Here is a 17,682-nt window from a genome sequence, read left to right as displayed (position 1 = left end):
ATATATATATATATATATATATATATATATATATGGGACCTTAAAGGCTGGGAAATGGCCTCAGTGGTATATTCTGTGCTGGACAGAACATTCCTAAAAAATGCTGAGAAAAGCCAACCTTCAGGCCCTTAGTGACCGTAGACCCCTAGCAAGCCCTTCTTCCCACGTCCCCGTCGTAGGTCCTGGTAATGCAGTCAGAGCCTTTGGCGAAAACTGTAGCTAACGGGAAGAGGACGAAAGGCGATTGTCTGGCGCCTAATAACGAGACCCCCCCCCAGCTAAGGGAAGGAATACACCCCTACAGAAAAACCAGGATGAGCCATCCTTCAGGGCACCTGCCCAGGCCTCGAGAGCGCAGGGTTAATCACCCGGTCTCTTTAAATAAACATGATTACGATACCAACAACAAGTCAGCCTCGGACACAAACACCTGACTCACGGCCCGGCAAACGTAAAAAGGATAATGTTAAAGATAAGGAATTACTCTCCAACAGTGCAACGCTTCACGTTGGCACATATAATGTGCGAACCATGCGCACTCCTGGAAAAGACCTGCACGCTACTCGCATCATGAAGATGTACAAATTGGACATCCTGGGACTGAGCGAGACGCGATGGAAAGGCTCAGGAAAGAAACTGCTGGAGAAACACACAATCATCTATTCAGGACAAGAGCAGTACCATCGACAGGGAGTGGCACTTATAATGACAGACAAAGCGGCTCGCTGCCTCCAAAAATGGGAACCAATTTCTGAAAGAGTTTTACGCGCAACTTTCAAAACCACAGATAGCTCTGTAACCATACTCCAATGCTATGCCCCCACAGAAGATGCCGACGATCACGTTAAAGATGCTTTTTACGACTCTCTGCACTCCGCAATATCCTCGGTCCCGAAAAGGGACCGCGTCATTGTAATGGGAGACCTTAACGCAAGAGTCGGCACCAACGTAGCACTCGGTCCAACAGTGATGGGTAGCCACGGCCTCGGTTGCATTAACGATAACGGTGAGCGGCTCATCGAACTCGCAACCTTAAATGAGCTCTTAATAGGTGGTACAATTTTTCCTCACAAAAATATCCACAAGTATACTTGGACTTCTCCCGATGGCAATACAAAAACGCAGATTGACCATTTTCTTTACACTGCAGCCCATCGTAGAGAACTCCTAGACGTCCGCACATACAGAGGCGCCGATATCTATAGTGATCATGAGCTACTCACAGGCAAAATAAGGCTGAAATTAAACCGCACTGCCAAGCCAAAGAAGAGGAGTCAGGTCAACATTGATAAGCTGAAGGAGACAATGTCCTGGCTTAACTATGATATCGCCGTCAGGGAGGGACCCGAGCAGCAACATTCCGATGATAATGACCCTATCGAAAGCATATGGCATAACATCAAAACAGCCATAGTTACGTCAGCTCAAAGGGTTCTCGGAATGAAGCCGTCAAATCGACCCAAATGGATGTCGGATGAAACATGGGAATTAATAGAAGAAAGGGCCAACATAAAACTCTTAAAAGATGCGGAAACTGACCAGGGTAAGCTCGAAAGTCTCCGAGCGCAATATAAATGGAAGCACCTGGCTGTCAAAAGATCCGCAAGGCGGGATAAACGCCGTTCCCTGGACACACAAATAGCAGCAGCCGAACAAGCAGCCCGTAGAGGTGATACTTCTAAGCTTTTTAAGATTACGCACCAAATCTGTGGTAAGCGGCCCCCGACCGCAGGCCCAGTTCGTGGCCCGAGCGGCCAAATCGAGTCTGAGCCCGAATGCGTGAAAAGCATATGGAGAGATCACTTCTGCCGCGTGCTGAATCGTCCACCCCCCTTAGACCCCCTTCATGTGCCCTCAGTTTCTGCCCAACTGAACATTCCGCGAGCACACGATATTTCGCAAAGCACTCCAACGCATACTGAAATTATATCAGCTATTAAAAAGCTGAAAAACGGAAAAGCGCCTGGTGTCGATGAAATACATCCGGAATACGTCAAGAGTGGCATGGACGCTCTCCTCGACCCCCTGTATCACCTACTTTCAAAGGTATGGGAAGAGGAAAGGTGCCCGAAGGATTGGGTAAACGGGGAAGTTATAGCCCTCCACAAAAAGGGTGATCCGCTGTTGTGTGATAACTACCGTGGCATTACTCTTTTAAGCGTTCCTGGAAAAATTCTGGCACAAATAATTTTGGCAAGAATCCAAAAACCAATAATGCGAGTCCTCAGAGAGAACCAAGCGGGCTTTCTACCAGGCAGGGCGTGCGCTGACCATATACATAACTTACGATGCCTGTTACAGCAAAGTAACGAATGGAACTGCGCCCTTGCCTGCTGTTTTGTAGACTACGAAAAAGCTTTCGACAGCCCGCATAGGTCTTCTCTTTGGAATATCATAGAAGCATATGGAGTTCCTGTCAAAATTGTGGCCATTATCAGGGCGCTTCACACTAACAGCGAATGCTGCGTTAGAATAGATGATGTGTGCAGTGAACCATTTGAGGTCTCTACTGGGGTGAAACAAGGCTGTGTACTAGCCCCATTTCTCTTCATCATCATGTTTGACTTCATCCTACGAATGTCAATTCCACCGGATCGAGGAATTGCAGTGAGTCCTGCTCAGAAATTATGCGATTTAGAATATGCGGACGATGCAGTTCTAATAGATACATCGATCGGAGCCCTGCAAGATATAATTGACTCCCTCCAAATAAACTCCGCTCGGTTAGGCCTAAGAGTGAACGCCAAAAAGACCAATGTCATGTGCAACTCAGCCTGTCCGGACCGTGATCAACATCTTACTTGTGAGGGACGAGCGCTCGTTCGAGTCGACACCTTCAGATACCTTGGAACACTCATGGTGGAGGATGGTAGTGTCCAGAAGGAACTGAATGTACGGCTCGGAATGGCAGGAGCTATATTCAATAAAATGCGCAATGTCTGGGACTCACTGCTTTACTCGACAAAAACCAAGTGTCGTCTCTTTAACGCCTGCATCCTAACAGTGTTGCTGTACGGATGTGAGTCGTGGCACCTCACCAAAGCTCAAAGCAAGAAACTAGCAAGTTTTGAAAATAGATGCCTGAGGCGAATACTGGGTATAAAGTGGTATGACTTCGTCAGGAATGATGATGTGAGGAGAAGAACTCAACAGCCCCTCATACTGGAAGTCCTGAAGAGAAGAAGGTGGACATGGTTGGGACATGTCCTTAGAATGCCACCTGAGGGCATCAACCCCTCATGTCTCTTCTTCCAACCCCGAGGATTCCGGCGCCCCGGAAGGCCGCTGACGACCATTCACCGACTATACTCAGCGGAACTTCGAGACGCCGGACTGACCTGGGAGGAAGCCAAGGAGATGGCGCGTGACAGAGTGACTTGGAGACGACTCGTGTTGGCCATATGCTCCACCTAGGGAGCGAACATGGAAAAAAGAAGAAAAGAATATATATATATATATATATATATATATATATATATATATATATATATATATATATATATATATATATATATATATATATATATATATATATATATATATATATATATATATATATATATATATATATATATATATATATATATATATATATATATATATATATATATATATATATATATATATATATATATATATATATATATATATATATATATATATATATATATATATATATATATATATATATATATATATATATATATATATATATATATATATATATATATATATATATATATATATATATATATATATATATATATATATATATATATATATATATATATATATATATATATATATATATATATATATATATATATATATATATATATATATATATATATATATATATATATATATATATATATATATATATATATATATATATATATATATATATATATATATATATATATATATATATATATATATATATATATATATATATATATACATATATATTCACAACTTATCAACATAGTACTTTAAATGGTGACCTCCATTGGTACCAAGAATATTATCAAATAAAGACTATCGCTGTCAGTAAATAAATCCTACCAGTAAATCCTTGATACACAGCGAGACATAATATTTATAGTTTCCATACTGTCTTTTTCTTTGTTTATTCCTGTTGTATGTTTTCAATCCAATTGTATGTTTAATGTCAAGTGTAAATTCGTTTAGTTTCTTTTGTTTCACTTATGCTAACAGGTCGTTGAATTGTTGAAATCCTTCGACAAACGAGACTATTATCTAGTTTTTTTTGTGTCTGCTATGTTTTATTGTCGGTATTGAAATAAGCCGTTGAGATAATTTCAAGTTTTATAACTATGTAGAGCTGTATGGATATGTAGAATTATATACCAATTGATCTATATAATACAATAGGAATATGTAATACACTCTCTATTCTTCGCCATACCATAAAATCTTAAGCGATTCCTTCCTTTTCATCCAGCCAAACCCGGGAATAAATTATCTTTCGAGATGAAAAGTTAACATTTTCAAATATCCTTAAAAATGTCTAAAACACAACTAACATCAGTCTTTGGAACTATATCTTTCGAACATATCACTCTTTATTTTCAGATCCTCTTACTTTCTAGAAACATGCATTTAAGAAAGCATGTGTCTTTTATTTTTTAATATCCAAGTATTATTTTTTTAATTCAATGATATTTAATGTTACTTTATAAATGGCACAAGTCATTGATTAAGATCAGTTATTTGCAATTAAAAACAAATAACAATGAAAATACCCATGTATATATAAAATATTTAGTTTTGTTATAACCTGAGCACCTAGAGTCCATCTTTGTTTAGTAACCGCTTCACAGTTTATGCAAATACTATTGTATTAAATTGTTGGGACTTAATAGCAGCGACAAAATGAGGTATATAATTTAATCATAAATCTCGCTGATCATCTTAGCGGCATTATTTCCATCATGCGATCGTCTGTCGACCTTCGAGGTAAAATTATGAATCCACAAGCTGTTCACGCAACTGCATTCGTGTACTGCAAATAGCGCAAATTAATATCAACAGAAGGTGGTCGCAATCGAGTCCTCTCGATATCGAGACAAAGCTTCCAATTGTTATCCCCCTGCTTCACAGTACCTTCCAAATGTACCATTTTTTTTCATGACAACCTAAGCTCTTAAACCCACAGAATTTTCCTTTTACTTCTAAAATAATAAAAGTCTTATAACACCTTATTTATTCCCGTTTTATTTATATGCAGCAAATAGTTATAAAATAAATTTCAAATTTAATTTATGTTTGAAGCACTAACTTTGTGATTTTCCATTTCATAATTAAAATGTAACTTTGTTTTGAAATTGCTATGGAATTGAAGCATGGAGTTATCAAAAGATGGATGAAAGCACACTGAACACAGTCGAAATAGGATTTATATATGTATATATATATATATATATATATATATATATATATATATATATATATATATATATATATATATATATATATATATATATATATATATATATATATATATTTATATATTTATTTTTATATTTATCTTCAGTTAACGAGTCGATTGTTAATATTAATAAAAGGGGATATACATAATTTTACATTGACGAACCTTTATTCATTCTTCATCGAGGTTAGCGCAAGTAATTGGCCTGAATACGCGCAATACAGAGTACTATCGGTATGCTCGTATTTCATAATAAACCTTAGGGGAACCCTACATATGATTACATAAGTAGATCTTTGTTTCCACCACAAATAATAAAATAGTTACTTTTAACGAGATAAAAGGCCTACGTAGCCATTGTTTGAATATTTAAGAACTTTATGATTTCATAATGAGTGTTAAAAAGATTTCTGAATCAATTAAATATAAAAGTATAAAACCCAAAGCACATCCAATCGATATTGTGTTTTTCTTAAAATTTTGTCTTAAATGTATTATGTATTATATTTATTATTTATTTTTATATTGGACTTCTGAACATTTTTGTTGCAAAAAAATATTTACATGGATTTTCTCAGTAAGTGGTTCAACTTTGTTAAAATATTATTTTATTATATTACATTTAAAGATGAATTTACGAGTGTGTATGTATATTTTAAAATTTTTATTATTCTATCAATAAAGGTAATAACTTAAAATGTCTCTTAGACTGACAAATGTATATAAAATAAATTCTCATATTTCGTATGAAAACTAAATAATTTTTCTCTACCTGGCAAATGTAAACTCTACAGTGGAAAATGTCAAGATATTGTTACATCAGCATCAAAAACCTTAAATTCAATTTGTATATATTGTTGACCCAGGCAATAATTGAACCAGGAACATTCAAAGTCTAAAAGCGAAGTGCAAATTAATACTATAGATACTTACGTTCATAGGTCAAAAATTAATATACATAATTTTATTAATTATGTAACAGGAAATTCAGTTAAACGGTTATAAATTTTAAGTGCTAATTCTTCACGAATTTCAATGAAATGCTGGCACAATAATTGTGTGGTTATCAAAAGGGGTAATTTTATGGTAACCGTTCAAAAGATTAATAAATTGTTGAAAATGGATAAAATACCATTAATAGTAATTCTACTTCCGTGGGCAGATTTATAATGGACCATTTCGTAGCATATTCCCTTTACATTGATAATGCTAGTGTACACGGCGACAAATAACTAATAACACTTAATATGAAAACAATGTGACTTGATATATTTTTTATGTAAAAAAAAGATGACAGATGATGATTTTTTCACCAAATTAATTCATTATATTTAAATGAAAAATAATCTATTCTCTAAGCTAGTCAAATATCTTTTCCTGTGCAATCGTTGAATTTCTGTTATGGTTATGAATTTTTTTTTAGACATTTGTTTATTCACAATTTTTTTTCTTTTGATTTTTTTTAATCTTTTTATAACCGCTTATTTACGTTTACTATGTTCTTGCCATATTATTCTATATTTTTAAACTATTTTAATGTATTTGTATGTAATGCCCTCCACCCTGAAATTAATAAATAAACCACAAACGTTATGAACAAACTTTTTGTATGGAAAAGATTACTTAGTTATGAAAAAATATTTGAACTATAATTTATATCGTTGATCTCTCTGAATCTCTAATTTGAAGAAATAATAATATATTTTTTTTTTAAAATCACACAAAATTTTGACACAAATAAGCTTTCAATTCGTTATCAATCTAGTAACATACATATAAATTATAAATACAAAGTCATAAATTATTACGGTTGATTTAATCTGAAGTCAATTTAAGACGTTTATTTATTTATATTTCATTATATAATTATAAATTTCAATAACTTTTTCTTTTAGTTTTCCTGTGATGAATGCACATTTTACATTATTTATAAAACTATATGAAAAAAATGTTTGTTACATGCAATCAATAACAACTTGGCCGAATGATGCGACCTATTTAAAATCTATCAGTTTCATTCATGAATAGATTTTTTTATACTTAGTATATTTTTTAATAACTTTATAGATAGTGGGAAGGAGGTTGTTTAACTTTGTTGCATAATAATCAAAATTCTTTTGACCAAAACAGGTATGCGTTATGTTTTGTTTGATGTGTTTTAGATCTTGCAGTTCTATGTACGTTTGCATAGTTATTTTAACTGTGATTGGTGTGCTTTGCTAGGAGATTTTTTTTGCTCTTTGCTTATTTATTATTTCCGTATTTAAATTATATAATGTAAATTATGATAATATGTCGGTGTTTTTAAGGCACTGTGTGTATTTATTTCCTTAAGGCCATTTGTACAAAAATAGATAATATTCAAAGTCTAACAAGAAAATTGAAGTTACTTGTCAGCAAAGACTTACTGGGCACCGAACATCTGGGCCTAGACGCCCATTTCGCAGGTTTCAAACATTCGTGACCGCCTCAAGACATAAGTAATGTTTCCTATACCAAAATAGTTCAAAACATACTTACGTTTCGTTTTCATATTATGATATCTAATACTGCAATTATTTTTCATTGTTTAAAACGAAATCCCACCTTTTAATTGCTTCGAAAACGGAAAATGTAAACAATGGTATTTAAATACCATGAACAATGGTATTGAAAAGAGAATAACACTAAAAAATAGTAAATGTCGGGATGTCGTGTCTGTTTTTTTTCTTCATTTTAACGTATCAAATGTGCTTTGCATGATGCGTGTTGAAGGAATTGAGGAACGTGCTGGAGATTGTAGTTTTCTTCTTCTTTTAGTGATTTTCCATCCATGTATATTTACTTTACATTTTTGACATCTCAACAAAGATAAATATGGAAGTCTTCTTCTTCATCCACGTTGGGATGACAAAATATAAAATAACTCCTAAGTGTTTGTGAACCAGTATTTGGACACACTCAAAGTGTTATGTATTTTACTACATACCTCTTTATGCAAATGGATATTTATATATTTTTATTTATTTTTCTAACACTTTAACTAAAAATATATGGTTTTTATTTCTACAATTTTCGTATTCAAAATGTATCGTCTACATATTTGTTTTAATTGACGCTATTCTTACCAATTTATAAGATTATTTTAGCTCTTAAAACGATGTATTTTCAATGAAAGTATTGAAAAGTTCCTATAGATGGATAATTTATTAATTTGCTTATTAAAAATATCACCTAAACTTGCTTTAACGTTGCGTTGAGCGTATTGAAGCAGTTATGGTATTGAAAAACCTGAAAACTATTTTACAAGTATCAATTTATATAAATAATCCGTAGTCTTTTTTACTATTGAAAATCGAATAACCCTACACTAAAAACATGCATCTTTTCTCTTGTTACAAACATGTCATAGGTGTATGTGGCCTAACAAGAGAAATCTTAATTAGATTCACTTATCCTGTGCTAATTGAAGCCCTATTGTTGAGTTAGTACACACGTATGTGTTTGTAACTAGTAACCTAAATGTTTGCCTCACATCCAGTAATGTTGATAATTACGTAAGGTTAGTTTACCACAATCTACCCGCATATTATTTCTGATAAAAAATATGCTGCAAGTCCTTGAGAAAAATATTTATGTCAATATACATATATACCTACAAAAAATTGAGGTTATATTAATTTGATGTCAAATGATGACTTTTGATTTTTTTGTAAATCCTTCATTCATCAGTTTTCATTACTAACTCCTCTTTTTAAATTAATCATCCCTTTTATTTAGCTCGAAGATAGCATAGTCATATTTCTAAAACAATTTAAAACCATATGCCTGAACTATGAAAACAGAAAGATATATCAAGCTTTGGACGTTTTTCGTTTTGTTTATTTATGGAACTGGTCAAAAAGTTGCTGAAAATTCACTAAATATCTCACTACACCCAATCTTTTTTTAATTTCAATGTCTTAAATCGATGCCCATGGGGGTTAAAATAAATAAGGGTGGTTTTCACTTTCATATTCATTTAATATCACCCTGGACCTTCGTGCAATTAACGATCAAAATAACAATACGTCTATATGATCCAGTGCCCTATGTACCATTGGGTGCGTATAAGAGTAAGAAGAAGATGAAATAATTGGACAGATTCCATGGGATATAACACACACAAAATTGTTATGTTATTGGTCATGCGATTTTTTTTGTTAGTAATCTAAATAAATATTTATACAATTTTTTTTTAATTACTAAAAATAAAATATATAATTTAAAACAAATAAAATATATGTTAAAAGCTACATTAATGTTTTTGTAGTTTTATTATTCTGTGAAAAAAAAAATTATTCCAATTGTATTGTTAACGCAATTATGTAATGTTACTTTACCTTGATATAATTATCACTCTCTCACTTGTATTCCTATTTGCATACGAATTGATACGAAGCTCTTAATCACCGGATATTCGTGTGACTTTCACCGGTTGGTACATTTTCTAATAGATTATAGTATTTACTATTCATTTCAGACGGAAATCTTTAAACTCCGTATTGATACTATAAAAAATAAGAATGAATATAACGATTGGTTAAAAAAATTATAATATTTAAATATAATACTCGCAACGAATTTTTAGTACGCTTTTTCAATTAAATTTTGATAATGACAAATCGCTCACTCCTTTCAAGAACGTCATAAATCAAAAAACTTGATTTTTCAGGAGAACGTTTTTAAAGTTCAAAAATATAACACAATGTATTAAAAATAAATATCAAGCCACTTATTTAACTTTTCACTATGCAACTGATCTTTTTAGGTAAAACCTGAAGGTTTTTTCTCCATTTGAAAAATATTTAGTTTATTTAAAAAAATAATTAAACAATACCTTTTCTTCAAAATGCGAAAACAACATTTTTTGCCCTGTAGCGGGTAAATATTAAGTTAAAAATATGCCTTTTTGCTGGGATATAGTACATTTTCTGGGCATTGCGAAAACATACAAAACTGAAAATTGACGATTTTTGATTTATGACGTTCTTGAAAGGAGTGAGCGATATATCGTAACTATGTTAAGGGTTTATGGTAAAATAAATATCAATGGAAATACTATTGTACTTAGCGATGCCTCAAAACCTTAAAAGCATCGTTTTTATTATATTTATTTAAAAAAAAACGTTGTTACCGTGTTTGAATACTATTCATGTGGTTCGGGGTTTGAATCATGCAGCTGTCTAAATAATTTCATTAATTGATTCGGCACTCACTTTGTCGTATATAACCATTTTTAAGTTTACCTTCGTAATAACTACTATTAACACTCTTCTTATCATTCATCGTTCACTTTGTGTAAGATAAGGAGAGTGTTATATTACCATACCATAAAGTAATCAATGCTTTTAATATACGAAAAACACAATTTCTTAAAATCCATTATACGGTGTTTGAAAATGATGCGGAATGCATCGAAACACGTGTCAAAATAGATCTTAAGAAATAGTGATATTTGTCAAGTGATACATTAATTAAAAACGGCCTAAAAGTCAGTATTATCCTTTATATTATATTACTCAGGACTGACACTTGAAGCAAGTCTTCATGTGATAAATTATCAAGTTATTTAACAACACAATCTATATTTAAGGCTAAAAATTTGTACATATAAAACCACTTTATGAGTTTTATTTCATTACACGCGACTAGTTTTGAAAACATCTATAGTTTTCGAAACTATTAGTATATAATGAAGTAAAACTCATTAAGTCGTATTCAAGCGTTTTATACAAGTGGTATTATACAAGTCCGCCTCCGTGATGTAATGGTCAGCGTGTTTAGCTACCGTGCTGGAGGTCCCAAGTTCGATTCCCAGGGGGGTGAGAATTAATATTAGTGATTTTACTCTCTAATATTTATTTAATATTACTCTGGACTGGTCCCTGAAGCGCAGAAGTGACCACCTTGCCTTCATATAATTAACGATCAATATAACATTGCGTCAATACGATGCAGTGCCCTATGCACCATTGGGTGTGTATAACGGTTAGAGATACAAGTCTTTAATTTTCTTTTAATAATCAACATGTCATACCACAAAGTTAATGCCGATTCAATAAATAATATGTATATTTAAGGCAGTGAATAAAAGATAGATCACATAAAACTTTATTTAAAAAGTGAAATCAAAATAACTCGTCTTAAACCACGTACTAGCGATACAAATTATTTATAAAAAAACTTAATCATCATGTTCAAAAAGTGAATGCAGATTCAATAAAAAATATCAACCGATTAAATTATTTCAACTACCCAAGCCTGCATTCGGGCATTGAATTTCCCGTAAATGTCGTTTCCAAATTCGCCCCGAAGGTTTACCAAAACTGCGGAAATGCATAATTACACACGTAATCACACCTCGGCAATATATCGAGAAATTGCGGAGGAACCTAGACCTTAGGCGAGTGCGTTGCGAAGGTCAAAATCGAATATTGCTCCGGGCTATGGCTCTATAGCCGCAATCGTTCTAGGCGTGCCTCACTACACTTGCTCGCGCATGCTTTATGGGCGTGTGGGAATACCTGCACATGTGGGGCTTAGTTCCGAACGAAGCCAAAATTGAAAATGGCAAAAAAATGTCTTTGCAGCCTTTTATTTAATAAATTTTCTGTTAAAGGCGGGAAAATCGATAGCCCGCCACTTAATTTTCTTGACTTTTGTCCGCCTCCGTAGTGTAATGGTCAGCACACTCGGCTACCGTTCTGGAGGTCCCGGGTTCGATTCCCAGGGGGGGGTCAAATAAATATATGTGATTTTTTCACTGTATTATTTATTCAATATTACCCTGGACTGGTACCTGAAGCGGAGGGCTGATCACCTTTCCTTCATGTGTAAACGATCAAGATAACACTGCGTTTATATGAAGCAGTGCCCTATGCACCATTAGAGTGCGGATAAGGGTTTATTATTATTATTAAATTTCTTGAAACTCAGGTAATATTTGACGTAATTGTTTTTTTAAAACACAATTTTTGTATTGTTGCGTAATATATCGAAAATTAAATAAGATTTATTGGATAGAATTCTACATTTATTATGTACATATATGTTAATACGTGACGCGTTTCGTCTTATTAAGACATTATCAAACACAATAAACCTTATTTTTTGACATCTCATCAAAGATGAAGAAGAATATGTCAGTCTGGGCATTAACGGGGCTGACGACCGTCATAGGCTGGTTTAAGTGATCACTTTACACACGTGTAACATTCACCAATTCTACCCATTATTGACAACCACACTACTCAAATTCTTGGAAGTTCTGTATATATGAACCAATTTAGAAACCTTGTTCTTGAATCACTAGAACTTCACTAGAGAAATCTATTGATGAGATGTAAAGAAGCTTTTTACTAAGCAAAAACTCTTATATTAGTATGTGAGGTCCGAATCCTGGATTATAATCACACACATGAGAAACGCCAGAAAATACCATTTTCATTTTTATTATTTAAGCTTATAATTTGACCAGACAATATATTTACAACATTTTGAGTGTGTCCAAATACTTGTTCACAGATTTTGTGAACAAGTATTTGGACACACTCAAAATGTTGACAATAAACCTTGTTTAATTTTGGATATATTACCCAACAATTCAATATGGAATTCTACCAACTGTCTGCAGTTACAATAAACCATTTTTGTACTAAAAAATAAGTATTTTTAAAATAAAACAGTCATTAAAAGGTAAGGATTTTAAAAATATATATATATTAAATAAATATTTTTTTTTATATATTCCAAAAAAAACAAATTCAAATATATATTCTCAAAAAATTGTGCGTGGAAACACGTATGGCGCTTAACGGAGTTGGTCACGTATTGAATCCTTAAAGTCGGTGTCTGACAATCGCGTGTAGTTGTACCGCAGGATGGTTGAAAAAATAACATTTACTCCAAAAAAGCTTCTTCTTCTTCTTTTAGGACTAGGTCCTGTCATTCTCGGGTCGGTCCTGGGAGGTGGTAAAAAAAGCAATCCGTTAAAATGCTAAACATTCGATTTATTTATTCATTTTTATCGTACACTTATTTACAATTTTAAATTTACAGTAATGTGTCCTCACTAGGTTTTCCCTTGCCGAGGGCACATTTTATATATATTTTTAAAATAACCTAATTGTAAGATACATGTCTTTTATAAGTCTAGCAATCATGGATAACATGGCTGAATGATACGACCTATTTCAAATCTACCCACCTCCGTTATCCAACAATTATTAGCTGTTATGTAAAAAGTTTCATTATTAAATGGCTATACGGATATGTTATAAGGTGCTTAGCATTTGTGTTAGCGATTAGTCATCGAGGTTAATTTAAACACTTAATAAACCTCGCAGTTTATATTTTAGCCAAAAGTCTTTAATTTTATTGCCAATACCGATAAAAATATTATGGCTTCTTATAATTATATTATTCAAAGATATGTTCAAATATTTATTAAGTGGGTACTAATTATTTTAACGATAATTGTTTTGTTTTCGTTTATTTGAGGGTATTTATTGATTGCAAAAGTAGAATTTCGTTAAGAGTAAGATATACAAGTATTCACGTAATTTTTTTTGGTAAACATATGTTATGTTTTAAATGTTGTTGGTTACTTTGGCTTTAATAATATTACTTTTATTTCAAAATAAAGGTAATGCTTTTTATTTCAATTTTAGCATTTTTCGGTTGATAATTCTGTGTTTTTGAAATTTGTTTCTAATTATGATAACCTCATTGAGGAAGCGTCTTGGATAATCCACTGTTTATATATAGCTTATAAAATATTTATTATTTATTGTATTTTATGAAACGCAGTCGATTTCTTTTAATCCTTAGTGATAGCAACTGTCCAGTAGCAAGTGAGAGATTTTTAGTATCGCCTGATTTTTTTCCACATTCAAAGAAAAATATGTTTATGGTAAAAAAAAAGTATTTTACCTGTCACTGTAGTTACTGTAGGTGGATTTTTCAAAAAATTAATAATCCAACTCTCCACTTATCATTCATCGTTCAAATTATGTAATACCACTTTCAAAAACACTTCTTCGTGACTACCGGTTTCGGAATAATGTAGACTAAAAGTAAATTGTCACGATCTGACATTTATTATTATTATTTTTTAAACCCTTATCCACACCCCAATGGTGCATAGGGCACTGCTTCATATAAACGCAGTGTTATCTTGATCGTTTATACATGAAGGAAAGGTGATCAGCCCTCCACTTCAGGTACCAGTCCAGGGTTATATTGAATAAATATTACAGTGAAAAAATCACTTCGCGGGACCTCCAGAACGGTAGCAGAGCGTGCTGACCTACGGATGCAGATATTTATACAAAAATTAAATTTTGAATGATAAGGAGAGTGTTATATTACCATACCACAGAGTTAACAATACTTTTAATGTACGAAAAATAAATTAATAATACTTTTCATAAAAATAAAAGTTATGCAATTATTTTTTTATTCTAATCTTAGTACGATCAACCTTATCCTCGGTGTCATGACTGCTTTGCTTGACAGGTATGTGACCACAATATTTCCCAATAATCATTCTATATCAGGACAAAGTACACACAGAAAGACAGCCTTGATCATTGATCAACGATCAAAATATCACGATAGATGATTACAGCTAGTAAAAATATTAAAATAAATATTTGACGATTAAATTCCTCCACGACCAACATACGTTGAATCGCAACTCAATTTTCCTCAAACACAGGTAACATTTGACGTATTTGATTTTTTTTCTAAAAAAACTATTTTTGTATTCTGAATAAATATATGGTTTTGAAAAGAAAATAATTATTGAAAGGCAAGGAGTTAACAAATTTATAAAAATACATTTTTAATAGTCTTCTTCTTCTTCTTCTTAGTGTAGGCCTTGTGGCCTGTTTTTTAAGAGGGATTAGCCTCCTGCGATGTCGATCCATTTCTTAAATAATTAGTTAATAAAAGTCAATAGTTATTCTTTAAAAAGTATACATTATATATATATATATATATATATATATATATATATATATATATATATATATATATATATATATATATATATATATATATATATATATATATATATATATATATATATATATATATATATATATATATATATATATATATACATAAAAAGCAAAGTCCAATTTACATATAAATATATAAATACATTTATATTTATGTATATATATTTTTTATTCGTGCGCAGAGATACGACCGGCTTCTCATACAGCCGATCGCATACTGAAAAGTCCAGATCGCGGTTGCCCAATTATTATTTCAATTATTTTTAACCTTACACTATATGTTAAGATATGTTTTGATTTAAGTTTTGTACTAACATTTCTTGGTAGAACTGCATTTTAAAGAATAAAATAACAAGTTAATAATATTTTCCACATGAATTTTATTTGACCAGCGACCGAGTTTCGTCGTAACCGACATCATCGGACTGGTGTTTTGAAGAAACCCGGTCCTTTAAACTAGACTGAGCCAAAGTAATGCGTATATCCTTCAATTTAATTTAAATGTCCTATCTGTCCTTAATAATGCCTGATTTACAAAATAAATATAAGAATTGAATATGGATTAATGAAAGGTTTTAATGAAAGTAGCCTCTAAAATCAATATCAAAGCTAAAAACAAGATTGGTTTTTAGCAGTGATATATTTTTTTCTGGGCGTGTTCGACTAAGATACTAAACAAATTAATACAGTCCATAAAAAAAGGACCATGAACGATACCTAATTATACATTTGAAAAAAAAAACACATATTACTTATTATTACACATGTGTTATGACTATTGCACGACTTCTTAGTAATTTACCCGTGAAAAATATTTGATTTGCCTTATACTCCAATGAGTACACGTTATTTTATTTTATTAAAAAAAAATTGTATTCAAATCGGTGGGGATATAATGATTTTGACCTAATAAGGTTTGTAAAAACGTTACTGTCATAGTAAATTAATTAGTTAATATTTTACACGTTTTAATTTACTTTTAATTTAATACAAATTAACAATTTGAATCGCCAATGCCGTGTTTAAACCACAAATTGTAATTTTCCACATCAGTGCTGGAAATACAAAGAATCTCTTTTTTACAACACAAACGAAAGCGTAAACTATACAAATTATTAAAATTGCCTAGCTATCTAAATATTACCCATTCAGTAAATAAATTCAAAAACAAATGTGCAGTATCTGTCAATAATTCAAAATATTTAAGCTAGGCTATTCAAATTCATTTATTGATTCGGCAGTCACTTTGCGGTCAAATATATCCATTTTTAATTATTATTTTACTTAGTGAAAACCACTTTTTCCAAGGAAATAGTGGTATTTACAAAGAAAAACATTAATTAAAAATAATCAAATTGAGTTTAATCCGAAATTGGTATTTGGGTTTGAATCCTGGAATTCCAGGATTCGGGCCTCAGATACAAATAAAAGAGTTTCTGCTCAATAAAAAAGCTTCTTCATCTCATCAGTTTATGTCGAAATTAGATAGTAAATATATAATACTTCCAAGAAATTGAGAAGCGTGGTTGACAATCATGGGTAGAATTAGTAAATGTTACCAACCTATGACGGTCGCTAGTCCCGTAAATGACCAGACTTCCATATTTTTCTTTTGAAATTAAAATTAATATTTTGATTTTTAATTGCTGTAGAAAATTTCAAAGGCTTGGCTCGGTGTAATAAATGGGTGCATTGTCAAATGCGCTGCGTTCGCTGGTTTCATTCACCGACCCAAGTTTTATAGCGGCTCCAATGCCGCATTACCAAACGCTGACAAGGTTGGACAAGTAACTCGGTCGGGCGAGTGGTCGAATCGGAAACTCCCATCTGTCCGCGAAGAAACCAAAACAAATTCGTGACATTTTTAATTTGACATCAAATTGGATAAACGTCCTTTCACAAATCGAGGCCTTGTTCAGAATGAACTGCATGTAAAAATGGATGCACAAATAATAAATATATAATAAATGGTGTTTCGTTGAAAAATACGTAATGCCTTTTTAGACGTGCGTAAAATCCTCTCTGAACACATATCGCTCACTCCTTTCAAGAACGTCATAAATCAAAAAACTTGATTTTTCAGGAGAACGTTTTTTAAGTTTAAAAATATAACACAATGTATTAAAAATAAATATCATGCCACTTATTGAACTTTTTACCGTGCAATAGATCTTTTTAGGTAAAACC

The 17,682-nt window shown here is 32.1% G+C and overlaps 2 protein-coding genes across 4 annotated transcripts in view; both read left to right on the top strand.

Moving 5' to 3' along the window:
* The window catches only part of mol (dual oxidase maturation factor 1 mol), a 167,560-nt gene that overhangs the window by 106,502 nt on the left and 43,376 nt on the right, over positions 1-17,682 (top strand). The gene's annotated exons all lie outside the window — the stretch shown is intronic.
* Positions 532-17,354, top strand: LOC148300286 (uncharacterized). Its single transcript, XM_088275008.1, has 2 exons — positions 532-2,046; positions 17,148-17,354. The coding sequence occupies exons 1-2, from the start codon at positions 532-534 to the stop codon at positions 17,352-17,354; spliced, it is 1,722 nt and encodes a 573-aa protein (XP_088131134.1).

The sequence above is a fragment of the Brachycentrus maculatus genome, unplaced genomic scaffold (assembly GCF_059751285.1).
Source record: "Brachycentrus maculatus isolate JH-2025_06_01 unplaced genomic scaffold, ASM5975128v1 h1tg000757l, whole genome shotgun sequence".
Taxonomy (NCBI): domain Eukaryota; kingdom Metazoa; phylum Arthropoda; class Insecta; order Trichoptera; family Brachycentridae; genus Brachycentrus; species Brachycentrus maculatus.
This window is presented reverse-complemented; position numbering and strand designations above follow the sequence as displayed.